The sequence below is a fragment of the Micromys minutus genome, assembly GCF_963924665.1.
Source record: "Micromys minutus genome assembly, chromosome: 33".
Classification (NCBI taxonomy): Eukaryota; Metazoa; Chordata; class Mammalia; order Rodentia; family Muridae; genus Micromys; species Micromys minutus.
In genome coordinates, this window is record NC_137968.1 from 2,768,246 (window position 1) to 2,791,923 (window position 23,678).

Here is a 23,678-nt window from a genome sequence, read left to right on the forward strand (position 1 = left end):
GTGAGTGTAGTAGGGTTGTAACATTCATAACATTCTGCTGTCTTTGTGTTTGGGTTATTTCCTTTCCAAGTTCACTAAGTGAGTCTGGAACTGTGGCTCACAGCTGCCTGCCACTCCAGGCTCCACCTGCCCTCTTTTATGGGCATGTTCATAGTGTGTTTATGTATGTCTGTATGGGCACTGTACTCATGCACATACAGACATACATGATTAAAAAATAAATCTGAAAAAACACTTTTTTTTCTTTAACATTTATGTGTGGGTGTGTGACCCAGGCAAACATGCTGTAGTACACTGTGGGAGCCGAGGACAGCTTCTGAAAGTCAGTTCTCTCTTTAGACCCTATGGATTGGGTCATCTCTGATATGTAAGTAAAATCTGAGTAAAGAAAGCACATCACAAACAAAACCTGCTATGAGAAGCACAAGATCAGAGCCTCACTGTTATATCCTCTCATAAATCATTTTCTCCTAAAAAATATTAAATTGAACCCATTTTCCAAAGTCGGAGGAGCAAGTGCTTTTATCAGTTTGTATTTTGTATTATTTTATGTCGTATTTTGTCCCGTGTGGCCAGTGGCCTCGAAGTTCTGCCACCCCACCGCTAGGTGCCTCACCAGCACGGGATTTGGGGACTGGAACCTGAGGCCGTTGGGAATAAAGTGGGGGCCCCACACGCCCCCTCGGGAAAACCGCAGGCTGCCCGCGTCCCTCATCTTGCACGTACACCGACACGTCTGCTTCAAACTTTGAAAACCATCCACGCAAACGCGGGCTGATGAGCCAAACCAACCTTCTGATGGTTTAAAAAACAAAAAAATCTTGACAAATCGCTCAGATCTGTCTGCGGAGACATCTTACCCCCAGTCAACACCGAGACGTGCCGGGGAGAGTCCGTCATCTCTGCCGGTAAAGCTCATGCCGCGGCGCCAGCACTTAGAAAAACCCAACAACGGGGCCCGGGACGCGCAGCGGCGGGTCGGGGAGGTCGGGCCGCTCGGAGCCTCTCCGTCCCCGGCCTCTCTCCAGCCGGCAGCGGGCGGACTAACGGCCGTCACCCGGGCGAGCGGGCGGGAGGGGGCGGGAGGGGGCGGGAGGGAGGGAGGGAGGGAGGGAGGGCGCACCTGAGCCGGGACCGCGGCCAAGCCCGCCCTCCTCCCCTTCCCCTCCCCGCCCCCTCCCCTCCTGCGCTCCCAGCCGCTCGCCCCCCTCCCCGCCCCCCTCCCCCGCCCCCTCCCCGCCCCCTCCCCCTGCCCCGCCCCCTCCCCTCCTGCGCTCCCAGCCGCTCGCCCCCCCTCCCCGCCCCCCTCCCCGCCCCCTGCCCCGCCCCGCATCCCTGCGCGCCGGGCCTCCATCGCCTCTGGAAGCGGTTCGCCCGACGTTCAGAGTCAGAGCTTCCTACCGACAGCTTTGGGTGGCGAAGGCGTAAATATTCAGAGCATAAGAACTGAGAAGTGTGGCTGACTCCCTTAGCGTTTGATTTGGGGCCGAGAGGCAGTGGTCTCGGGGAGTCCATGCTGGCCTCTGCCTTCATCTTCCAAGTGCTAGGATTGCAGGTGTGCCCCAATAAACCAAGAACTCACACACACACACACACACAATTTTGTTTTGTGTTTAAGACCCTGTCACACCCTCATTTCCACCCTTCAAGCAATGGCGTGTGCCACCACACCTGGTTAATGATGTTTAAAAATAGTTTGTCTTTGCCCTTGTTTCTACAGCGAACAACTATATACATTTTGTGAATAGACAAAAACAAAGTTGCCACACCCCCATAGTCTCTGCCGTCGGGGCAGACCAGCCCCGTCCACACACCAAGTGTCAGGTCAGCCTGGGCTACAGAGCCACTGTCTTGAAAAACACAACTAGAGGAAAGTTATGAAGAAATCAGTGACTGTTGAGTGTTTTCAGACATTTCTTTTTAGGGATCAGAGCATCCAAGAACCTTCCGTGCCTAATACATTTAAAGTCTGGGTTTTCAGTGCTCTCTGAGTACAAAATGTAGGTCAGACATAGACCTGACCCGTCGTCTAACTGGTCTCTGAGCAGAGACTTCCTGGGACCACTGCAACGGGAGTTCATCTTCCCCAGGTTAACACGATTCTCACTCAGAACCTCAGCTGCCACCTTTCAGCCAGCGACAGCCTCTCCGACCCTCTTCTCTGGGGGCGTTTCTGCGCCTGGATGCCCCTTAGGTGTTGAAAACTAGGTTTCAGATATCCAAACGCCAATATTAAGCTCAAACTACATGCTGGCTACTTACACAAAGAGGAACAGGGCACAGCTTCTTAATGAGGCCTGTTTGTAAGCAGGTGAGGGTACCCTCGCTCCCTAGGGCACTGGGCGGGTGTTAACCATTAAAGCACAGCTAGAATTTCATGGCTCAGCTGATACGAGCTAATCTTTCAAAGGACCTGCGTTTGGTTCCCAGCACCCTTCCCACACTGCTTACAAACGCCCAGAACTGCGGCTTCGGGATCTGACACCCTTTTGTGACCACTGCAGGCGCCTGAACACGCATGGCATATACTCACAAAGATACACATCTTTCAAAATGTTTAAAATCACTGCTTGTGTAAGCTCTGACTGTGAGCACTCCTCCGGTTCACTGTCCTGCAGATAAAGATGCCCAAGGCGCCGGTCTGACTCCCTAGTTAGAAGCTACTGCACTCTCCTGCTGCCCTGATTGGCTGTCAACATTGACGCCCATGCCCCCGATTGGCTAACATTGACGCCACCTCATCCAGTACTAGTTCTAGTTTTTGTTCTGCACTCTGCTCTCCCAAGCCTTAGTGAACTCTGAGTGATCTTCAAACCGCTTCATTTAAGCCAGAGGAGTAGCACTTCCCCCGTGACTAGCGAAGACTCACATGACTGGGTCTAAAAAAACGCAGTACTGTGTTGGCAGTACGTACCCCTCCTCTGGCCATATGAGCAGGCTTTGATTTATTTGATGAGTTGCCCAGGAAACACCCTGCTGTGATGCTCTCCTGCTCCTGCAATGGGCACGGAGCCCAATAAAAGTACCCTTGCCTGCCTCTAATTTGTATTCATTTATTTATTTTTTTATAAGCACACATGTGCTCATAAGAGCTGTCAGGGTTTTAGGGCAATGGTCCCGCGTCCTAGATCCTGAGCACTGTTAACACTGGACGCCTGTTGGGGGCTAAGGAGTCCAGACTTCCACGTACTAGGCCGAAGCCGAATATTGATGGCCTGGTAGGTGCCCTTGGCTAAGAGTCACAGAGCAAAGGGTGAGGCTACCCAAGGCCCACAGAACTAACACTAGATGGCGCCACTTGCCGCTCTTCCAGACCTGCGGCTGCTGCTGCTGAGAAAGAACAGCAATTGCCCGCCCTTGGCAAGCGGGTCTTTGCCGCATACAGCTTCTATCTGGCTAGAGAAGATCCCCCAGCCATCCAACTGCTAACACTGGTACAGGACAGAGCAATACTGTAATGGAGTAAGAACGGTGGCACAAGGAAACAAACATCTGGAGAAGAGATACGGTGCACAAGGGAAGGTGGAGTTTGAAGGGTGTGTAGCAATTAAAGGGGAGACAACAGGGAATCCCGAACTAAACGTGCAAGGACAGGAAGCTGTTAGAAGAGCCGTCAACCACTCGTCACAGACAGTATTGTTTCCTGTTCCTTTGCTCTGGGCTCTCAGGAATCTGAGGGAGGCTGTTGGCGATGTCACAGGCTGGGTGAGACAAACTGCTGACGGAGTTAAGCTCCTGGATACCCGGCCCGCAGAGGATGACATCCTGTCACCTACAGCCACACCATCGAGTAACAGAAAAACACAAAGCAAGGCCAAGTGGGGTCCCTGGAATCCAGCGAAAGACACTTCTGAAGAAAGGGACACGAGCAACGGCGTCCACAAAGCCAGGACTAAAGGAAGGACTCGAACATAAGACTCGATTGTACTGCCAGCCATGCATGCCTCCATTTTTTTCTGATGCTAAAGGGAATGATTACCGACCCTCCTTTAGGAAAACTTATCTGAATCAATCAAAACACTTATTACTTAAAAAATAATCTTTAACCAGGAGTGGTGGTACACACCTTTAATCCGGGTGTTTGGGGGGCAGAGGCAAACACAGACAGATCTCTTGTGACTTTGAGGCCAGCCTGATCTGCACAGTGAATTCCAGGTCAGCCATAGCTATATATTGAAAGTTCACATAGATTGATGATGATGATGAGGAGGAAGAAGCATGAAACTCAGGTAAAGTTAAAGACGTGCATGAATAACCTAATGAGCCAGTGAGTTCAACTAACACACGTAGCACTTGTCTGACACTCCCACAAAAAATAAATGGTCCCCTTCCTGTCTCCTCAAGTAAGTCATTGTTAAAGTCCTTTCATCCCACCTTGGTCAGTCATGACAATCCTCCCTGCTGCGGAATTTCCCCTCTGCACGTTCTTCTATGTTACCGGGATGGAGATGGAGAAAGCCTAGCATGTATGAGTGCCGGGGTTAACAGAAGCCTGGCATCTGGGAAGTGGAGACAAAAGGACCAGAAGTTCCAGGACATCGGCTAGATATATCTGAGGTCAGTTTAGGATGAATGGGCACCCCACCGAAATAAAAATGATGATATACTTATGTGGCTTGCACACTTATCTGGCTTGCACACTTATCTGGCTTGCACACTTACCTGGCTTGCACACTTACCTGGCTTGTACACTTACCTGGCAGAGGACTTGCCACCATCATGAAGATGGTTTTCCCAGGATGAGCCAAATCCTCTCCATTCCAGATGTGCTGACACCAGAAATTTCCCCAAATGTGGGAAACTAAACTACATTATTCATGGTAGTGGACTGTAGTGACACTCTCCTCTGAAAGATAAAAAAATGTAATCTAATTTTAATTCTCCCCACACCAATGTAAACAGGGAATAGCATTTTTCATACGGCTAAAAATAATCACCGTATTGTCATGCTATCAAATTTTAAGACACTTATTTTTCAGGAGGCATTTTTATTACACGTGAGGGGGGAAGCATACCCAAAGCATGGTAGCTCTTTTATTCCCCAGAATGTGGGAAGTGGAGTCAGAAGAATGGGAAACTCAAGGTCTAGTTTTCTTCTGGGACCTATTCAATAAAACAAGGAATTTTCCTCAATGACCTTGACATTCAAGCTGTTCAGAAATTGTTATCATCAAGCATAAAAGAAACCCAGAGATTCAAGGGAAAACAATGGCAACTTGTTTCATCATAACCATCATATGAAGGGTTAAAGGCCTTAGGGTGGCATCAGCCTTCACTGGGAGAGCAATACGGCAATGTCGGGCATGTGGTGGATGCTCTCGGAGTTAGCTTCGTGTTATCTTTGACAATGGGTTCTGATACATGGTGGTTCTCCAGTTACTACTAATAGAAAATGGAGGGACACTAGCACCAGCATGAACTCTTATGGAAATATTGGGTCTCTTTACCGTGACTGGGCATTACACAACCATCCTGTATGATCTATGTGTGACAATCCACTCTAACCTTCATAGATGTTTTGTGATGGAACATTTGGTACTTGAACAGTTAGAATCTAGTAAAACGTTATGCTTAATGGTATATACTTTTTATCTCTGCACTGGAGGATCTATGAATTCCAGGCTAGCCTAGGCTACATAGCAAGACGCTGAGAAATAAAATCACAAGAGCTGGAGAGGCAGCTCAACATTTAAGAACACTTGATGTTCTTGCAGAGGAACAACTCAGTACCCAACATCTAGGTAAGGCAGCTTATAATAGTCTAATTCCAGTCAAGAGGGTCCAACTATCTTTTCTGATCTCTACTGGTACTCAACATAACAATAAAACTTTATAAAATCCAAGATGTCTTGCAGTATGAAATCCTTTACAGTAGCCATGGGTTTAGCCTAGTATTCATTGTACAGATGTCTAGTGTGCAAACTTGTTTCCATCTTCCCTTTTGTTAAGAAGGGGTACTTTGTAACATCGCTGCAGGTCAAAATATGCTGTTACTCCTGTACATAGAGGAAGAAATTGGAAAGTACTGTTTTTCTGATTTCCTTTTGAAAGAAACCACCGCTGTGAACCCATCCTTCCATGGTAAGCATTTACTACAGAGTTAAGCCAGCAATTCTTTAAAAAAAAAAAAATTAATTGGCATCTAGGAAGACTGGAATTTGTCAAGCTGGTCTGAGAGTATCATATCATAGGTTTGAACTAGAAATTAAAAGCAAAGCTCAAAGTTCTTCTTTTGGTGGATGGAGATTGGAGGGGGGAGAGGGAGTTCACTAAGATACTAGTAAAACTTTTTACCCGAAACCCTTCACGTTCTCCGCCCTAATTTAAAAATAAATGGTGAGAAATAATTGAGCATAAATGTCCTAAACCAACATACTTTTACTGAATTTTGATCTCTGAGAACACACACCTGTACCCTCTACGGAACTGGTCAAACACAGGAGGGAGAATGCTACGAGAAAAGCTAAAGCTACCAGCTAGTGGAAGTAATTGATGGAGCTGCCCTTATGAAAACCTTGGCTACAAAAAGGAAGATGGCAGCCATTGTGATTTGTGCAATTAATCTCAGCACCGAGGCGGCGAAGATAGAGGACTGCGCGGGCTTAAGAGCAGCCTGGGCTACATAGACTATCAAGCCTCGGGCTTCCCCTTTCCCTATCTTTCCACTCCCCAACATAAAGTGGAGGAGAGGTGACAGGAGACTACGAGAGAACTAGAAATTGCAAACAAGCAAACAAAAAACCTGCATGTCTTGGGTTACTGCTCTATCTGCCGTTACAGAAGCACAAACCTTTGAATGCCGAGCTGTGGGACTGGATTGCTACCCTGGAGAAAGGGGGCAAAAAGAAAAAAGAAAAAGAAAAAGAAAAAAGCAAAACAAAAACTCACGGAGAGAAACACTGTAAACCAGTTTCAAAAACAAGCGCGCTAGTTCTGTACTTCCGGGCGGAGGGGGCGTGGCTTCTTACGTCATACTTAGGCGCCGGAAGTTGTCGGGCAGCGCCGGTAGTGGCTCTGCTTCTAAGGACCGGAAAAAGCTTTTGCGTGCTCAGAGAGGGAGCTTCTTTGAGCTGCGGAGGTAAGTGGTCTGCGGCTGGTGGTTTTGGAAGTAAATTTGGGGCAAAACCAGGACGGCCGGGAGAGGTAGTACACCATCTGAGCGCTTGGGAAGCAGCGGTGGGAGAATTACACCTTCAACAAGCACCTTGACTTTGAGCCTAGCTTAGGCTACAAAGTGAGTTCTAGGCTAATCTGAATTACAAAGTGAAGACTCTCAAAGTCTTCTCAAAGAACCAAATGCGTAAATAAAGATCCCCGGCGGTGGAGTTAGTGTTGAGATAAGCTTTGATGGAGCTACTACTCCCAGCTCAGATCTGAATTCCTTTGCAGCGTGATATTGGGCAAGCAAACCTGTCCTTAGCCTCCATTTGTTCGAGTTTCTAGGATCGTGAAGAGTGTAATAAACATTCATAATGTATTTATTATTATTAAAGTGTTTTATTATCCTTTAGACTAAACCTACACACAGTTTGGGGCAAGTTTGGATAAAGAATTACTACTTTTTTTTTCTTTTAATTTTCTCATCTGTAATACTGGGTATTGGTCCTTGGGCCTCTGCATGCTGGGCAAACATTCTACTGGGTTTTTCTCTTCGGCCGGAAAATCAGAACCTTGTATAGCTTCTGAGGAAAAAAAAAAAGACCGTTTGTTATTCAGTCTTTGGCTCTGATTTCAGGCACTAACAATGGACACCCAGAAAGATGTCCAACCACCAAAGCAGCAGCCAATGATATATATTTGTGGAGGTAAGAGTAACATTTAAATGACACTGTACTTAACCCCCCCCCAAAAAAATTCTTCCTTACATGAGTAAAATTACATCTTTAAAATCATAACGTGGAGCACTTTAGCGATTGTTAACTTAAAAATCCCTATCCCTTATTAAGATTTCTTTCTTTTATCTGGAAAAGGTATACTGCCTACAACTTCTCTTTCTCCTTCATCTGTTCAGTAATAAGCATGCACTTGGATTCTTTGGTGCCTTGGTTTCCTCCTGTCACTAACATTTGCTTTTCCGGAGTGTATCTCTTTCAGGCATTGAATCAATGTGCTTTCTTTCCCAGAGTGTCACACCGAAAACGAAATAAAATCCAGGGATCCAATCAGGTGCAGAGAATGTGGATATAGAATAATGTACAAGAAGAGGACTAAGAGATGTATCCTTTTAAGTACATTCTCTAAATTCGAAGAGGAAATAACTAGTACTCGGGTTGATGAAGACCAAGATCTGATCAAAGTAGTAATGACTTTTGGATTATTTATTTACTGAAGATTTATTTATTTCATTTATATGAGTACACTGTAGCTGTCAGACACACCAGAAGAGGGCATCAGATCCTAGATGGTTGTGAGCCACCATGAGGTTGCTGGGAATTGAACTCAGGACCTCTGGAAGAGCAGTCAGTGCTCTTAACCACTGAGCCATCTCTCCAGCCCGGATTGTTTATTTTTTAAGCAGAGTGCATGTGGACTTATTAAGCATAAGAACTAAGAGAGTGGAGACTTCACAGGAGGTGTACCCAGATTGATTATTTTAATACAATTTTTTTCCCACACCCAAGGGTGCAGGGCAGAGACAGGCAGCTCCTTGTGAACACCAGCTTTGTCTACACGTAGTATTCCAGGCCAGCCAGAGCTACCTAGTGAAACCCAGTCTCAAAGAACCAAATAGGGGCTAGAGAAATGGATCAACAGGTAACAACAGCATTGCTTTTTCAAAGGGCCTATTTCTAGAACCAACATGATTGCTCACAATCACAGATGGTCGGATAGACCCCTGACCAGTGCAAGGGTCCCAAATGGTACATACATACATGTAGGCAAAAGCACTCATGCATAAAATAAACGTCAACAAAAAATTAAAAACCTAATAAATACATTTTTAATTTATTCGTTTATTTAGGTTATCACTGGCCATCCTAAAACTCTGTGTGGCCTCAAACTCAGAAATTCACATACCTCCCCCAACCTCCAGCCCCCAAATGCCGGGATTAAAAACATGGCCTACCAATGCCTGGCAGATTTGTTTGTTTTTTAAGTAAACATGATTAGCATTTTATGTACTATTCATTATGGGCTCTCAGTAACCTAAAAAGTAGTTGATACCCAAGTGTTTTATTTTTCAGGAAGTCTTTGTGTTTAGTAGTAATCATCGCTAACCAACAGTGTTTATGAACAGTAGTTATGAAGTCTAAAGTGTGGAAGAAGAAATTAATAACTTAATGGAAATAGTGAGGCCTACAGATTGTTTCATGGTAACCGACACAAACTCTTATTTGTTTCAGTGAGGTATCAGAACTTGGCTCATTATCTTTTAATATTTATTCTGTATTATATTGATGTGTTATATTATTAACATATTATTATCTTATATCCAAAAACTGAGGTACTGAAAGTGGAGGTGGTGTGCTTTGCTTTTAGGTGATCTCTGATGGCCTAGAGAACCTCATTCTTCTGTTACTTTGTATCAGTGCAGGCTTGGTGCGGGGGACTGGTTTAGGTACTGCTTAAAATCCTTAACTCAGCTCAACAGTGGTGGTTTTTGATGCTCGATGAAACGGGGAATTACATCCATACGTTTGCCTCACTGATGTCTCTAATGTATAGCATTTAACGTAGTTTACCTTATGACGACAACTGTGCACCTATGATTTTATTTTAGAAATGCAATTGTATTTTAGTACTTTGTATAAAGGAAATTTTGGTTCAACTTATGACTTAATTTATTCTTGTAATTCCTCACACGGTGAAGATTAAAGTGTTTCCCCAAACCACTTTTATTCTTTTTTTTAAATATGTATTTGTTTTTTTTAATGCATATGAGCACACTGTAGCTGTCTTCAGACACACCAGAAGAGGGCATCAGATCTCATTACAGATGGTTGTGAGCCACCATGTGTTTGCTGGGATTTGAACTCGGGATCTTGGAAGAGCAGTCAGTGCTCTTAACTGCTGAGCTGTCTCTCCAGCTCCCCACTTCTACTCAATATCTTGTTCAAAAGCCACCAAGCCAGATGACTTGAGTTCAGGCCCTGGGATCCACATAGTGGAAGGGGAATCGACTTCTGAAGTGGGTCTGTCCTCTGACCTCCACATGCACGCACCCACAGAGAAAAATAATTAGAAAAGAACATTGAAAGTTCTGGACTCAGTTTCCTAGAACCTTTTCTGAAGGTCTGAAGAGATATGTCCCTTGGAAACGATTGTACTTTGTCAACTCTAAACAATCCAGAGTACCATTGTACTTGCTTTCTGTAGAATTGTAAAATGTAATGGGTAAAAATCAGAAGCGGATAGACCTAGCTGGGTGGGCAGAGGACTGGTTCAGCAGTTGAGAGCACCTGCTGAACTTTCAAAGGTTCTGTTTTCAAGCCCCCATGTTGGGTAGATCCCAACAGACTGGAAGTCCAGTTCCAGGGCGTGTGAACTGCCTCTGGGTGTGTGCATACAGTCCACACAGACACACACATAGACTTTGGTATAGAAAGTGTTTCATCAGCTATGCAGGTGTATACATCCCTCAGACCACAGAGTTCTTCGAGTTGGGTGTAGTGCAGCCTGTCTGTAATCCCAGTGCTGGGGAGGTGGAGGCAGGAGGGTTCCGAAGGCATTCAAGGTCGTCTCTGACTGCATAGCTAGTTTGAGGCCAAGAGAGATGGACTGCTTAGAGCAGCAGTGCTCTCCCATGGTGCCCTGCTCTGTGTTGCTTTACTGTGTGTGTCCAAGTTGGCTGCTTGAAAACAGGCCTGACTTTGCAATCCTCCTGCCTCCGTCTCCTGTGTAACTGAGAGTGCAGGCCTACACTGCCAGGCACAGCTTGAAATACATTTTGCTGTTTAAGAGCCCTGTAAATAGAATAGACTTTGGCACCCCTTGTGAGCTATCTGTGTGACCCTGACTGGGCCTGTCTTTACCTGTCTGTTTATTGGCCACAGTCTCCAGATTGTTTTGACCTTTTTCAATTCAGCATAGATTATATAGCCTGAAGAAAACATGAAGTGTGGGGAAAAAAATCACAAACCCCAGGTTGTTACAGGTTTTTCTCTGCACGAATGAGTGTTGTGGAAGTTCAGGTGGTTGCTTGAGGCTCACTTTGCTGTCTGGAGTGAGCACCTGGAGCGTGTGATGCTGTTTCCACGGAAAGGAGACAGCCCAAGGATTACCCTAAAGCTTGAGTCTTCATCACCTACAAACACGCAGTTTAGCGTCCGGCAACATCAAGCCCTAAGTATATAAATGCAATGGCTTAAACATTGGTACTGATACCGGCAACGGCCCCTGCCAGCAGACTTGCCTGGACATAGTCACAAGAGAATGTACTGGATTCTTGTATGGACTGGGCACATATCAGCTGCTTTGTTCTATCTTACCAAATCTGAAATGTATTTGATATGGAAGTAAACTTCTCCCCAAAACGACCTCTGCTGGGTTTTGTTTGTTTTGTTTTTTAAAGATTTATTTATTTAAGTACATTGTAGCTGTGTTTAGACACACCAGAAGAGGGCATCAGATCCCATTGCAGATGGTTGTGAGCCACCATGTGGTTGCTGGGATTTGAACTCTGGAAGGGCAGCCACTGCTCTAACCGCTGAGCCATCTCTCCAACCCCGACTCTGCTGTTTTATTCGTCTGAATTGCTTCTGCCTGTCATATTTGTACCTGCAACACTCAAAGGGGAACCTCGCTCCTCACCAACCTCTCAGGAAATGTGGGCTGCATGAAAAGAGGAGAACGTGCCTTCCGTTTATTCTTGTGTAAAGGCAGTAGATGAGCAAGCCTAGCGTGCAGCAGTCTGACGTTCCAGCCAGGAGCACGGCGGTCTATGATCAGCGTTGTAAGCGGGGTGTGGTGGCGAGCACTCGGGAGCCAGAGGCAGGCGAAGCTACAGAGCGAATTCCAGAACAGCCAAGGCTACACGCAGAAACCCTGCCTCGAGAAATCGAAACAAAGCAAAAAGAAATCGTTCAACTCGCTGTAAAGCAGGTTAAAACCCAAAAGTTGGCTGCGACCCGCGAGGCCAATCGGCGCTGGCAGCCGGGGTAGCCAATCGCGGGGCAGAGAGCGTAGTCCCCGCCCAGCCGCGTTAAGCCCCGCCTCCGGGGCGGGGCGCCCTCCTCCGCTGGTCACAGGGAGCGGTCCCGGTGAGCATCCGCGGGGTGTGGAGCACACGGACACCCTCGATGAACGTCCTTTCGGGTCTGGGGAGGCGATTGGATCTTTGCACCGTTGAGGTTCGCTCGGGGTGGAAGTTGGGGCGAAGTTGCCGCGCGTCGGCGTCTGTTTCAGCCCCAGGAACCGCAGCCCAAGCCGGAGGAACGACAGCCGAGCCTTGCAGGTAGACAGCTCCCAGGCTCGCCCCACACACTTGCCCGGCGTCTGGCGGCGCCTGGAAACCGTTGCCATGGCTGGGGCTCGCCACTTCCGTTCCTGGCTGCAGGGGGCGCCGGGCGACTGGGTAGGAGAAGCCCGGTTTTCACGGTATTAGGGTTACCACGCAACGCTACAGCAGTTTGCACAGGAGCTGTTTACGAATACACTGATTAGGAAATATGGGAGATGAGAGAGAGCAAGGTAAACCATAAACACATAAACCAGACTCAGCCAAGACCAAGCTTTTAGACAGATTGAAAAGAAATACGGAAAAATTCTCTAGGGAACAATCAAAACCACCCTTTAGGAGCTGTGAATTAACGTTGAGGTGTGTGTATGGGGGCGGGGGTCTCGTGGAGCTGAAGCTGGTTGTGTTCTGTAGCTGAGGAGGATCTTGAGTCCATGTCCCGCCCCCGAGTGTTAGCATCATGCCACGCCAGGCTAACAGGCAATAATCTTAAAATGTATCCTGTAGAAGAAAAAAACATAAAAGATTCAACACCGGGCAGTGCGCAACTGCCTGTAACTACCGCAGTTTATTTCTCAGGATTGTCACCCAGACTGTGGGAGGTACTGGTTCCTTGCAAACTCCCAAACTTGCTTACATTTATTATTGAAAGAGTCCGGTATCGGGCACAGCGGAAAGAGCACAATCTTAATTAACAGCCAATAACACAAATAAAAACTAAAACTCTTCAGGTTCCCCCCTAGTTCCGTTTTGACGGAAAAAGCATTCTTCACTCTCAGCCCAGAGGTATGGAAGCCACAGTCTCATTCCCTGGCCGGATCTTATTCCAAAGTTGAGCTGTTGATGTTTTATACCCAAGGTCATGCCAGCAGCAAAGGAAGGAAAGAAGGAAGGAGGGAGGGACTGTCAGCAATTCCCAGCCCTCCTAAGCAGTGCATTCTCTTTGCAGACATGCCTTTATATATGTAGACATGAAATAAAGATATTTTTATGAACATAAGTTTTCTTTTCTTTTCTTTTCTTTTTTTTTTTTTTTTTTTTTTTGGTAGAGGGAGAATTAAAATAATTAAACGAGGCCCCACATTTAGCTTGGCAAGTGATGTAGGGCTGAGCTGTATTATGCGTGCCCCCCCATCTCCCTCCCTCTCTCTCCCTCCCCCCATCCCCTGAGACAGTTTATTAACTACTAGTAGAATTTTCTGAATCGTGCCTAAATAAACCACAAACATGTTTCATCCAAATATACCTGATGGTCGAGGTGCCCTTCAGAATTAGTGGCATAGGACGAGTCCTCCTCTGTCTAACCTCCAGGCCGGTCTCTGCTGGATGTGCTCAGTGTGAACAGTCCAGCCAGTACCCAGACAGCACAGCTGGATCAGGGAAGCAAACATTAATCCGGGGGGAGTTCCAGCCACTGTGGAATGATTCGTAACAGACAGGTGATCAGTCCGTAGTTTTCCTCAATGTCCCGTATAATTCACCAACACGTCTAAATGGCATAGGTCTGGATTTTGCACTGTAAAATAAAACAGAAAAAGTATTTCAGAAGAACCTGGAAAGCCTGCGAATCTGTGAATCGTGGTTAATGGGCTTTTATTGCACGGTGTGGACGTGTTTGTAATGTGTGTTTTTAGTTGTCAGCCTGACACAAACTGGGGTCACTGGCAAAAGGGAGTGAAAGCTGAGGAATTGCCTCCATCAGATTGGCAAATCCGTGGGCTGTTTTCTTGATGAATGATTGATGTTGGGGGACCCGACCCGCGGTGGGTGTTCCTGGGGAGGTATAAGAAAGGTGGGCAGACTGGAGCCTCGGAAGCCAGCTACTGAGCAGCACCCTCCATGGCCTCTGCTTCCGGCCTTGAGTTCCCGCCCTGACTCCTTCAGTGAGGAATTGTAATCTGTGAGGTGAAATAAATCTGCGTTTCCATGACAGAACAGACAACCTTTATAAGTCTGAAAGCTTTTTTAAAAATGGGTTTTGTTTGTTGAGACGGGTCTCACTATGTAGCCTTGACTGGCCAAAACTTGATATGAACAGCAAGCTGGTCTAGAACTCATAGTCACCTGCTCCCAAATTCTGGGATCAAAGGTGTCTGGCCCTGCCTTGTGTTTTTGTTTAATTCTTTAGATTTTTTTTTAAGTTTGAAAAAAGCAGTTACAAGTGTTTTAAAATAGACTAATTTTTTTATATGGGGGTTTTGCCTGCATATAATAATATAACATGCCTGCGCACCACACATCCTGTGTCCACAGAGCCATAGAGCTCCAGATGACCCGGAAGAGAAATGACAGTGCCCCTGCGGACGCTGGGACTCAAACCCGGGTGCTCTCAGCCGTCGCCTCAGTCCCACACTTGGCGGCCATGGTAGCTGTTGAGACACAGGACTTCATTTCGGGAGGCGTTGTCGTCTGCACCCGAGTCTGTGCGGGAGGGCTTCACTTTGTAGCGCCCAGCGACAGCTTCGATCTGCTCAGAAGCACACGGTTCTGCTTCACCAGGACAGCTCCCAAATTCGACTTTTACATAACCTGTAGTGTTTGCACCGTAACCTGCTTTGTCATTTTGCTAGGCCTTGTGTAAGGCAAAGTCTGAGATGATACCTGAATTACAAATGGTTTGACTCAGTTAATGCTGAGAGAGAAAGTTCAAAACAGACAGCCTTCCATTTTGGGGGGGAAATAATCACTTTTTCCATTTCTTTCTAAGAGCACTCAGGGATACCAAAATTGAGCTAAATTATTATATATAATATATAATTATATATATCATATAAAAATAGATATTGTGATATAAAATATATGCTAATATATATATACACACAAATGTGAATTTAGCTCAAATACATATGTATGTGTGTGTGTGTGTGTGTGTATTTGGTTTTTTTCTGATATGTTTCAGCCATGACAGCTACAGCTAAGGACTGTCCATCATTGTGGGGCTTTGGAACAACAAAAACATTTAAAATTCCCATCGAACACTTGGATTTCAAGTATATTGAAAAATGTTCAGATGTGAAACACCTGGAAAAAATCCTTTGCGTGCTAAGGTAAGCACTTAAAGAATGATTTCATGCTTGGCAGACTAACTGATGAGTCTTGTGATGAAACAACACACCACTCTTTTTTTAACCCCCGGAGGTGAGGACCGAACCCAGGGCCTTGCACTTGCTAGGCAAGCACCCTACCACTGAGCTAAACCCCCAGCCCTATGATCTCATGCTTGGATATGTCAGTTTTAACCACTGTGTTGCCTTCAGGAAGGCAAATCAACAAAGGCAGTATTGGAGAGCTTTCAGATGTCGACGTCAGTACCTAGGCTCCTGATTGGCTTGATTCTGTGGTTCTGGGCCACAGTGACATTGAGGATTAGGATCCAGCCCAGGAATTCTGTTTCTTGAGTGGTTCCCTTTAAGGGTGTTCTGTCTGAGCCATTTCTCGGCCATTTGCTCTTTATAGGTTAAAAACAAACAAGTGGGGGCTGGAGAGATGGCTCAGTGGTTAGAGTACTGATTACTCTTCCAGAGGTCCTGAGTTCAATTCTCAGCAACCACATGGTGGCTCACAACCATCTGTAAAGGGATCTGACGCCCTCTTCTGGTGTGCCTGAAGACAGCTGCAGTGTACTTACATATACTAATAATAATAATAAAAGATTGAATTGCAATGTTTTAAAAACAAAACAAAATTTAAAAAAGCCAAACAAGTGACAAGGGCAGTGTTTAGAATGTCTGCCTAGTACTCCTGAGACCCTGGGTCTGAGTCACAGCTATGGAGTTTGATGGCAAAAGCTTGCAGTCCCAGCATGAGAAATGTGAGCCCAGAAGTATTAGAAGTTCATGGTCATCCTAAACAACAGAATGTAGAAAATCAGCCTGGGAAGCTGTCTTCGTTGTCCCTGTTCACTCAACCTTTAATGCATGTGACACACGTGGCTTTCTCTGTGTCCTCAGCCCTGTGTGTGCCATAGATTTGCTGACAGGAACAGCCAGTGTTGTTGGCTGAGCCAGTTTCCCAGCTCAGCCCTTGATATCAAAGAACCCTGGGGTCCCATGGAACCCAGTCTGCAAACCATTAGCCTAGAGGACCTCTAAGTAAGACTCTGACTCTAAAGTTGTAACTGCTTTTTAAGGTCTGGTGAAGAAGGCTATTATCCTGAACTCACGGAATTCTGCGAGAAGCGCCTCACCGGCTTAGCTCCCAAAAGTCGAGCTCTGAGGAAGGACAAGCCCGCAGCCACAGCGTCCAGCTTTTCGGCAGAAGAGTGGGAGAAAATTGACAGTGATCTAAAGGTAGAGCGAGCGCCCCCCTCTGGCAGCGTGCTGACACAGCATCTTAGCTCACCTGAAATCCTGGCCTTCTTGCTTGTCACTGAGCTTTTAGGGTGACTACTTCCAAAGGAGTAGTGGCTGCTGCTTCTTCTCCTCCTCCTCCTTCTCCTCCTCCTCCTCCTCTTCTCCTCCTCCTCCTCCTCTCCTCCTCCTCTTCCTCTTCTCCTCCTCCTCCTCCTTCTTCTCCTCCTCATCCTCCTCATCCTCCTCCTCCTCCTCCTCCTCCTCTTCTTGTTCTCCTCGTCCTCCTCCTCCTCCTCTTCTCCTCCTCCTCCTCCTCCTCGTCCTCCTCTTCTCATCCTCCTTCTTCTCCTCCTCCTCCTCTTCTCCTTCTCCTCCTCCTCCTCTTCTCCTCCTCCTCCTCCTTCTCCTCCTCATCCTTCTCCTCCTCCTTTTCTTCTCCTCCTCGTCCTCCTCCTCCTCCTCCTCCTCCTCCTCCTCTTCTCATCCTCCTCCTCCTCCTCCTCCTCCTCCTTTTCTCCTCCTCTCCTCCTCTTCCTCTTCCTTTTCCTTCTTTAAAGATTTATTTTATTTATAATGAGTACACTGTATCTGTCTTCAGACACACCAGAAGAGGGCGTCAGATCCCATTGCAGATGGTTGTTAGCCACCATGTGGTTGCTGGGATTTGAACTCGGGACCTCTGGAAGAGCAGTTAGTGCTCTAACCACTGAGCAATCTCTTCAGACCTCAGGGGTGGTGGCTTCTTAATTCTAGTCACATATTGTGAGTTTGTGTGTGTGAATACTTTCTAAATTTCTGTATCATGTTCAATCACAACCAAATCACCATCTGTATCTTTCTGTAGAGGTGCTTGGGGCTGGGTGTGTTGGTGCCTCCTGTAATCCTGGCACTTGGGAGGCAGAGGGTCAGAAAGAGTTCCACCCAGGTCACACGGTGAATGGGAGGGTCATTCTTGTCCATAAAAGACTCAGTCACAAAAAACAAAACCAGAAATACTTGTTATTTGACTGTGGTTATTTTTTATTTTGTTTTGTTTTATTTCCCCTGAATTAATTATGAGAATTCAAGTCATTTGAGCAAAGAGTTTAAAAATATTTTTGTTTTAGGCTTTTTTTGAGAGTGTGTTTTGTGGCTGGGCCTAGGGTGGCTCTAATTTCCTAATCCTGATTCTACTTTCTAAGAGCTGGGATTACAGGTTTGTGTCGGCACATGTGGATTCTTTGTTTATGTGGCAGTACTTTTATAGTAAATCTTGAAATCAGGTAGTGAAACCTTAGCTCTGTTTTTTAGGGTCACTGTTGTTGCAATGCAAAACCACCATCAAAAGGGAGGGAAGGCTTATGCTTCCACAGTGCTGTTCATTATAGAAGGACATCAGGACAGGAATTCAGACAGTAACGTGAGGCAGGAGCTGATGCAGAGGCCATGGAGGGATGTCACTTACTGGCTTGCTTCCCCTGGCTTGTTCAGCCTGCTTTCTTATAGAACCCAGGTCTACCAGCCCAGGGATGGCTCCACCCACAATGGGATGGGCCAGGGATGGCTCCACCCACAATGGGCTGGGCCAGGGATGGCTCCACCCACAATGGGCTGGGCCCCATTAATCACTGGCTAAGAAAATGCCTTAGAGCTGGATCTTATGGAGGCGTCTTCTCAGATGAGGCCCCTCCTCTCAGATAACTCTAGCCTGTGTGTTGACTTTGCTGGGATTATCGGCTGCCACATTTGCTTTGTGAATCAGTTTTAGAAGAACTAACATCTTTTTGTTTTTTTCCTTAAGACAGGGTCTCTCTGTGTATCCCTAGCTGTCTTGGAAACAAACTAGGCTGGCCTTGAACTCACAGAGATCCACCTGGCTCCCAAGTGCTGGGACTAAAGGCATGCACCGCCATGCCTCTCTGTGAACTAGGATCCTGACAATATCGAGACTTCCATTCATTTAGCTCTGCACATCTGTACTGTTTTCTCTGTCACCTTGACACTAGCTAGAGTCATCAGAGGGGAAAGAGGGGCAGGGGACAGGGAGAAGAGAAGGGAGTGAAAGGGGTGGAGAGGGAGAAAGAGGGGAGGAAGGGGAGAGGGAGGGAGGGAGGGAGGGGAGAGGGAGGGAGGGGAGCCCTGGCAATGTTGGGAATGAAAGCAGAAGGACCATGGGGACAAAAACAAAAGTCATGCAAGGTCCAGGTTTCGGAAAAGATCCTACCTCAGAGGAACACAGCAGAGCAAGCAGGACAGTGGAGGACATCCAATGCCCTCCTCTGCCTCTGAGCACACACACACACACACACACATACACACACACGTGTGCATGCTCCCACACATACGTGTGTTACATCATATGTGAGCACACACATTCTCATACACATTCACACATACACAGTTACATTTACACACACATACATAATACTCTCACAGCCACATTCATAACATAATCACACATGTACACACTCACATAAATACACACATACACATATATACACTCACACATTCACACAAACATATGCTCACACACTCATACATCCTCACATATATACACTCACACACATACACAGTTACACATATACACACATATATACACACTCACATTCATGCACTCACACACACACATACATACATACATACACTCACATTCACATATACTCACATTCATACACTAACATACACACACAGGTACATACACATACATGTGTGTATAACTTATTAAATCATACTAAGAGACTATAATTAAAACTATATTATCAGCTCGATAAAAAAATAGCAGCAAAGTTTTATTTTAAGGAATTTAAAACACATTCTTGAAACAAATTCTTACCAAACAAGAGTGTGGTGGCACAGGCTTTTGATCACGGCACTCAGAAGACAGAGGAGAGGGAATGTTTGAGTTCAAGGCCAGCCTGGTCTGCAGAGAAGTCCCAAGAGAGTCAAGGCTACATAGAAAGACTCTGTCTTAAACAGCAAGAAAACCAACCAAAGATCAGAAGGGGACTTCCTTTATTTGACAAGGGATCTGTGTAAAGTTCAGAGCTAACATTATACTTAGTGGTAAGAGGCTGATTTTCTTTGTAAGAGTAAGAAACAGACTGATACTTAGTTAGGGCCCATATTACTCTCCCCTTGCTCCCTTCCCTCTCCCCCCCTCATTCTCCCCTCTCTCCCCCTCCCCTTCTCCCCTCCCTCTCCCCTCTTCTCCTCTCCTTCCCTCTTCCTCTGGCCTTTTTATTTTAATTGACTTGATTCTGGCGATCTGTTAGTCAAAAGCTCTGCCCATCGGCCTCATCTTTAGGTGGCAAACGGTATATCCCGTATTGTGGAGGCTGCCGTCCTCTCTTACAAACCCTTTTCCATCCCCCACTTACTGAGTTACCCCTTCATGCCCCTTCCTTCCTTCTACATCTTCGTCTTCAGCCATGCTTTTGTTTCGATTGCTCGTCGTCTTTCTGGTGGTGGGGGTTTGTATTTACACGTGTGGACATCCATGCAAGAGAAAGAGATTAACAGGTGCCTTCCCCAGGCATTTCTCCACTTTGCTTTTGAGGTGGGAATCTCCCTGAACCTGGGGCTAGCCAGGACGCCCCAGGGATGCTCCGGTTTCTGCCTTCCCAATGCAGGAATAACAGGTCCAGGCCACCCGCCCGGGTCCTCGCCCTGTGGCCAGCCCTGCACCACACAAGCCACAAGGCCTCTGTCACCCTCTCTTCTGTGCTTTCTCGTCTTTGTGTTCTCTCTTCCTGTTGCTTTTCTCTCTTCACATGCTCCTCCCCACCCCCAACCGCTCTTCCTCCTACCAGGACTCACGGGAAATAAGTGCGCTATTGAATTCCAGTGATCTAAAAGATCCAAATAATGAGAATCTCTTTATTTCTCATAAAAACAAAGAGGGAAAGCTCTCCCTTAAGTTTCAGTGGCATCTGTGGTAACTCATCTCAATACACATTACCTAGAATCTAACATGTGAGTCACGTGTGGTGGTGCATGCCTGTACTGCCAGCATTTGAAAGGGAGAGCAGGAAGAGGAAGATGCTTCAGCTACATAGACCAAGGCCAGCCTGGTTATATGAGACTGTGTATCATCTGTGTGTGTGTGTGTGTGTGTGTGTGTGTGTGTGTGTGTGTGTGATTTCCTAGCATGTACCAGATACTGCACTACAAAAACATGATAAACACATCTAGCTAAAGATACGGTTCGAGGAGAGATCGACAAGAAACACCTACGGTCTGTGAGCTTGTGTGTGGAGAAGGAGCCCTGTGGTCCACCAGCAGGTTCAAAGAAACTTGTAGAGGGACAACTGGTAAACCTTGCAAGATAGATAAAAGTTTCCAGGTATGAAGGCACAAACCTCTCTAGTCCCAGCACTTAGCAGGCAGAGGCAGGAGAATCCAGAGTTCTAGATTAGCCTTTGCTGCATAACAAGTCCTTGTCCCAAGTATGTGCACGTGTGTGTGCTTGTGCACACACTCAGGTGTATCGGGAATGGTCTGAGCCGCTTTGGCTCTCAGCAGGTGGTAACCACACACCCACCCAAAGGAAACACACACACACACACACACACACACACACACACACACACAGAGTTAATTTTAATACACCTTGACTAACTCAAAGGCTGGGTTCTAAGTCTCCCCACAGATAGAGCACGTTTTCCTCCTGTAATCCTGGCTTAACACCTTCTAATTCTTTATCTTTGTTGCCCTGGCTCCTTGGTGGTCCCCTAGTCTTTGCTGCCCAGAAGAATCTTGGGAGCTGCATTCCTTCCCACCTACATTTTCAGATGATTTTCTTTCTGCTGCTCTAACTCTGGTCTATCTCCCTCTGAAACATGGTGATTCCTTTCTTCCAATTCCTACCCTGCACAATCTAAAAGTTCTGCTTCTCTTTCTCCACCCAGCCATTGACCATTGACTTTTTATTGATTGATCAAAAAATTATTGGGGACAAGGACCTTCCGTGTTTGGATGTGAAGATTCCTGATTAATTCAAAGCATTAGAATCACTCCCCAACACTCAGGTGTGTTTGGATTACAGCAGTAATCTCAGCCCCTGGGAGGTAGATCTGGGGGATTAGGAGCTCAAGGTCATCTACACAGAGATGCTGAGGCCAAAACAACCCAAACAAAATAACCCCTAAAAGGTCAAAATAAAATAGAAAGGTCAAAATAAATAGAAGTAAATGTCTTAGGGTTTACTGCTGTGAACAGACACCATGACCAAGGCAAATCTTATAAATGGCAACATTTAACTGGGGCTGGTTTACAGGTTCAGAGGGTCAGTTTATTATCATCAAGGTGGGAACATGGCAGCATCCAGGCAGGTGTGGTGCAGGAGGAGCTGAGAGTCCCACATCTTCATCTGAAGGCTGCTCATAGAAAACTGACTTCCAGGCAGTTCAGATTGGGTCTTAACACCCACAGCTACAGTGACGCACCTACTCCAACAAGGCCACACCTCTAAATAGTGCTACTCCCTTGGCCAAGCACATTCAAACGATGACAGTAAAATAGGCAACAACATGAAAATTCTTTAAAATTCTTATTCTACCTACCTGTCTGTCCCATCTGCCCATCCATCCATCCATCCATCCATCCATCCATCTATCTATCTATCTATCTACCTATCCATCCATCCATCCATCCATCCATCCATCCATCCATCTATCTATCTATCTATCTATCTATCTATCTATCTATCTATCTATCTACCTATCCATCCATCCATCCACCCATCCATCCATCATCCATCCATCCATCCATCCATCCATCTATCTATCTATCTATCTATCTATCTATCTATCTATCTATCTACCTATCTATCTATCTACCTATCCATCCATCTATCTATCTATCTATCTATCTATCTATCTATCTATCTATCTATCTACCTACCTATCTATCTATCTACCTATCCATCCATCCATCTATCTATCTATCTATCTATCTATCTATCTATCTATCTACCTACCTATCTATCTACCTATCCATCCATCCATCCATCCATCCATCCATCCATCCATCCATCCATCCATCCATATGTGTGTGTCTATGTTTCTGTCTGTGTGTATGCGGCACAATATCCTTCCATTCACATCCTGGGAACTGAACTTGTGTCATTGATCTTGATGGCGAGAACCTTTACCCACTGTGCAGTCTCAGTGCCTCATATAATCAGAGAAGGGGAGAGGGAGGGAGAGAGGGAGGGAGGGAGAAAAGAGGGGAGGGAGGGGGAGAGAGAGAGAGAGATGGAGAATGTACATCTGAGGAGGTAGAGGTCAGAGCAGAACTTGTGAGAGTCAGTCTCCTCCTTCAGTTATGTGTCCTGAAGTTGAACTCAAGTTCTTCGGGGTTGGCAGCAAGCCTTAACCAATGAGCCATCTCATGCCCACTCCCAAATATTCTTAATGAGACTTAACTATACAGTAAAAATAGCCAATAAGGTAAATTTTGTGTTATGGGTATTTATAACAATAAAGGTAAAATTTGTGTTATGGGTATTTATAACAATAAAGGTAAATTTTGTGTTATGGGTATTTATAACAATGAAGGGAAAGGGAGGGACCTCCAGAGAGAAGGACATGGAACTGGACTCCAAAGGCTACTGTGCGGTCCTTCCTAATGTGTGGCCAGTGACTTGTGACGTCCACCTTTGGACCTGCCACCTTCTTCTCCATCCTTCTCAGAGTTGGGTGTCAGAAATCAAAAGAGAAGAAACCACGCGGCACTTCCACGACCCTGAAAAGCATCCAGGAGCGGAAGACCCTCTGCCTCCCGTCCGAGGCTCCCACTGCTGTCCTCAGAGGGGCAAGGTAGGCCTTTCTGGAATGGGGGGAGCAGGGGTGTCTCCGTATGATCAGCGATACCCGGGTGATAAAGGACTTGTGGCTCACCCCCTGTGGGCTCCTCTTCTTCCCTTCCTCCTCCCCCACTTTGGTTCAGCACTAAAGTTTGAACCTGTACCCCTGACCCGTGGCTCCAGACCTCTTTAACTTTCTGAGACA

At 46.2% G+C, this 23,678-nt stretch overlaps 3 protein-coding genes across 3 annotated transcripts in view; 2 read left to right on the forward strand and 1 right to left on the reverse strand.

Annotated features, from left to right (window-relative positions):
• Positions 1–900, reverse strand: part of FBXO43 (F-box protein 43) — a gene marked incomplete at both ends in the record, with an annotated part of 10,032 nt that extends 9,132 nt beyond the window's left edge. Inside the window, one exon of the mRNA XM_080909407.1 lies at positions 861–900. Within this exon, the coding sequence (XP_080765533.1) occupies positions 861–900 (40 nt within the window). The remainder of the gene's footprint in view (positions 1–860) is intronic.
• Positions 901–6,981: 6,081 nt separating this feature from the next.
• POLR2K (RNA polymerase II, I and III subunit K) lies at positions 6,982–9,851 on the forward strand. The gene is made up of 4 exons (XM_080909341.1): positions 6,982–7,078; positions 7,736–7,805; positions 8,124–8,216; positions 9,593–9,851. Exons 2-4 carry the CDS (start codon positions 7,745–7,747, stop codon positions 9,613–9,615), a joined length of 177 nt encoding a protein of 58 aa, XP_080765467.1. The 5' UTR covers positions 6,982–7,078; positions 7,736–7,744; the 3' UTR covers positions 9,616–9,851.
• Positions 9,852–15,298: 5,447 nt separating this feature from the next.
• The window catches only part of SPAG1 (sperm associated antigen 1), a gene marked incomplete at its 5' end in the record, with an annotated part of 55,535 nt that continues 47,155 nt past the window's right edge, over positions 15,299–23,678 (forward strand). Inside the window, 3 exons of the mRNA XM_080909462.1 lie at positions 15,299–15,444; positions 16,527–16,686; positions 23,361–23,486. Coding sequence (XP_080765588.1) covers positions 15,299–15,444; positions 16,527–16,686; positions 23,361–23,486 — 432 coding nt within the window. The remainder of the gene's footprint in view (positions 15,445–16,526; positions 16,687–23,360; positions 23,487–23,678) is intronic.

What these genes read in the sequence shown, in the direction of transcription:
- POLR2K (XM_080909341.1), top strand. Translation starts at nt 7,745, where the DNA reads ATGGACACCCAGAAAGATGTCCAACCACCAAAGCAGCAGCCAATGATA. An exon ending in AATGATATATATTTGTGGAG is followed by an intron (nt 7,806 to 8,123) that starts GTAAGAGTAACA and finishes TTTCTTTCCCAG; the next exon opens with AGTGTCACACCGAAAACGAA. An exon ending in CAAGAAGAGGACTAAGAGAT is followed by an intron (nt 8,217 to 9,592) that starts GTATCCTTTTAA and finishes TCAGCTCAACAG; the next exon opens with TGGTGGTTTTTGATGCTCGA.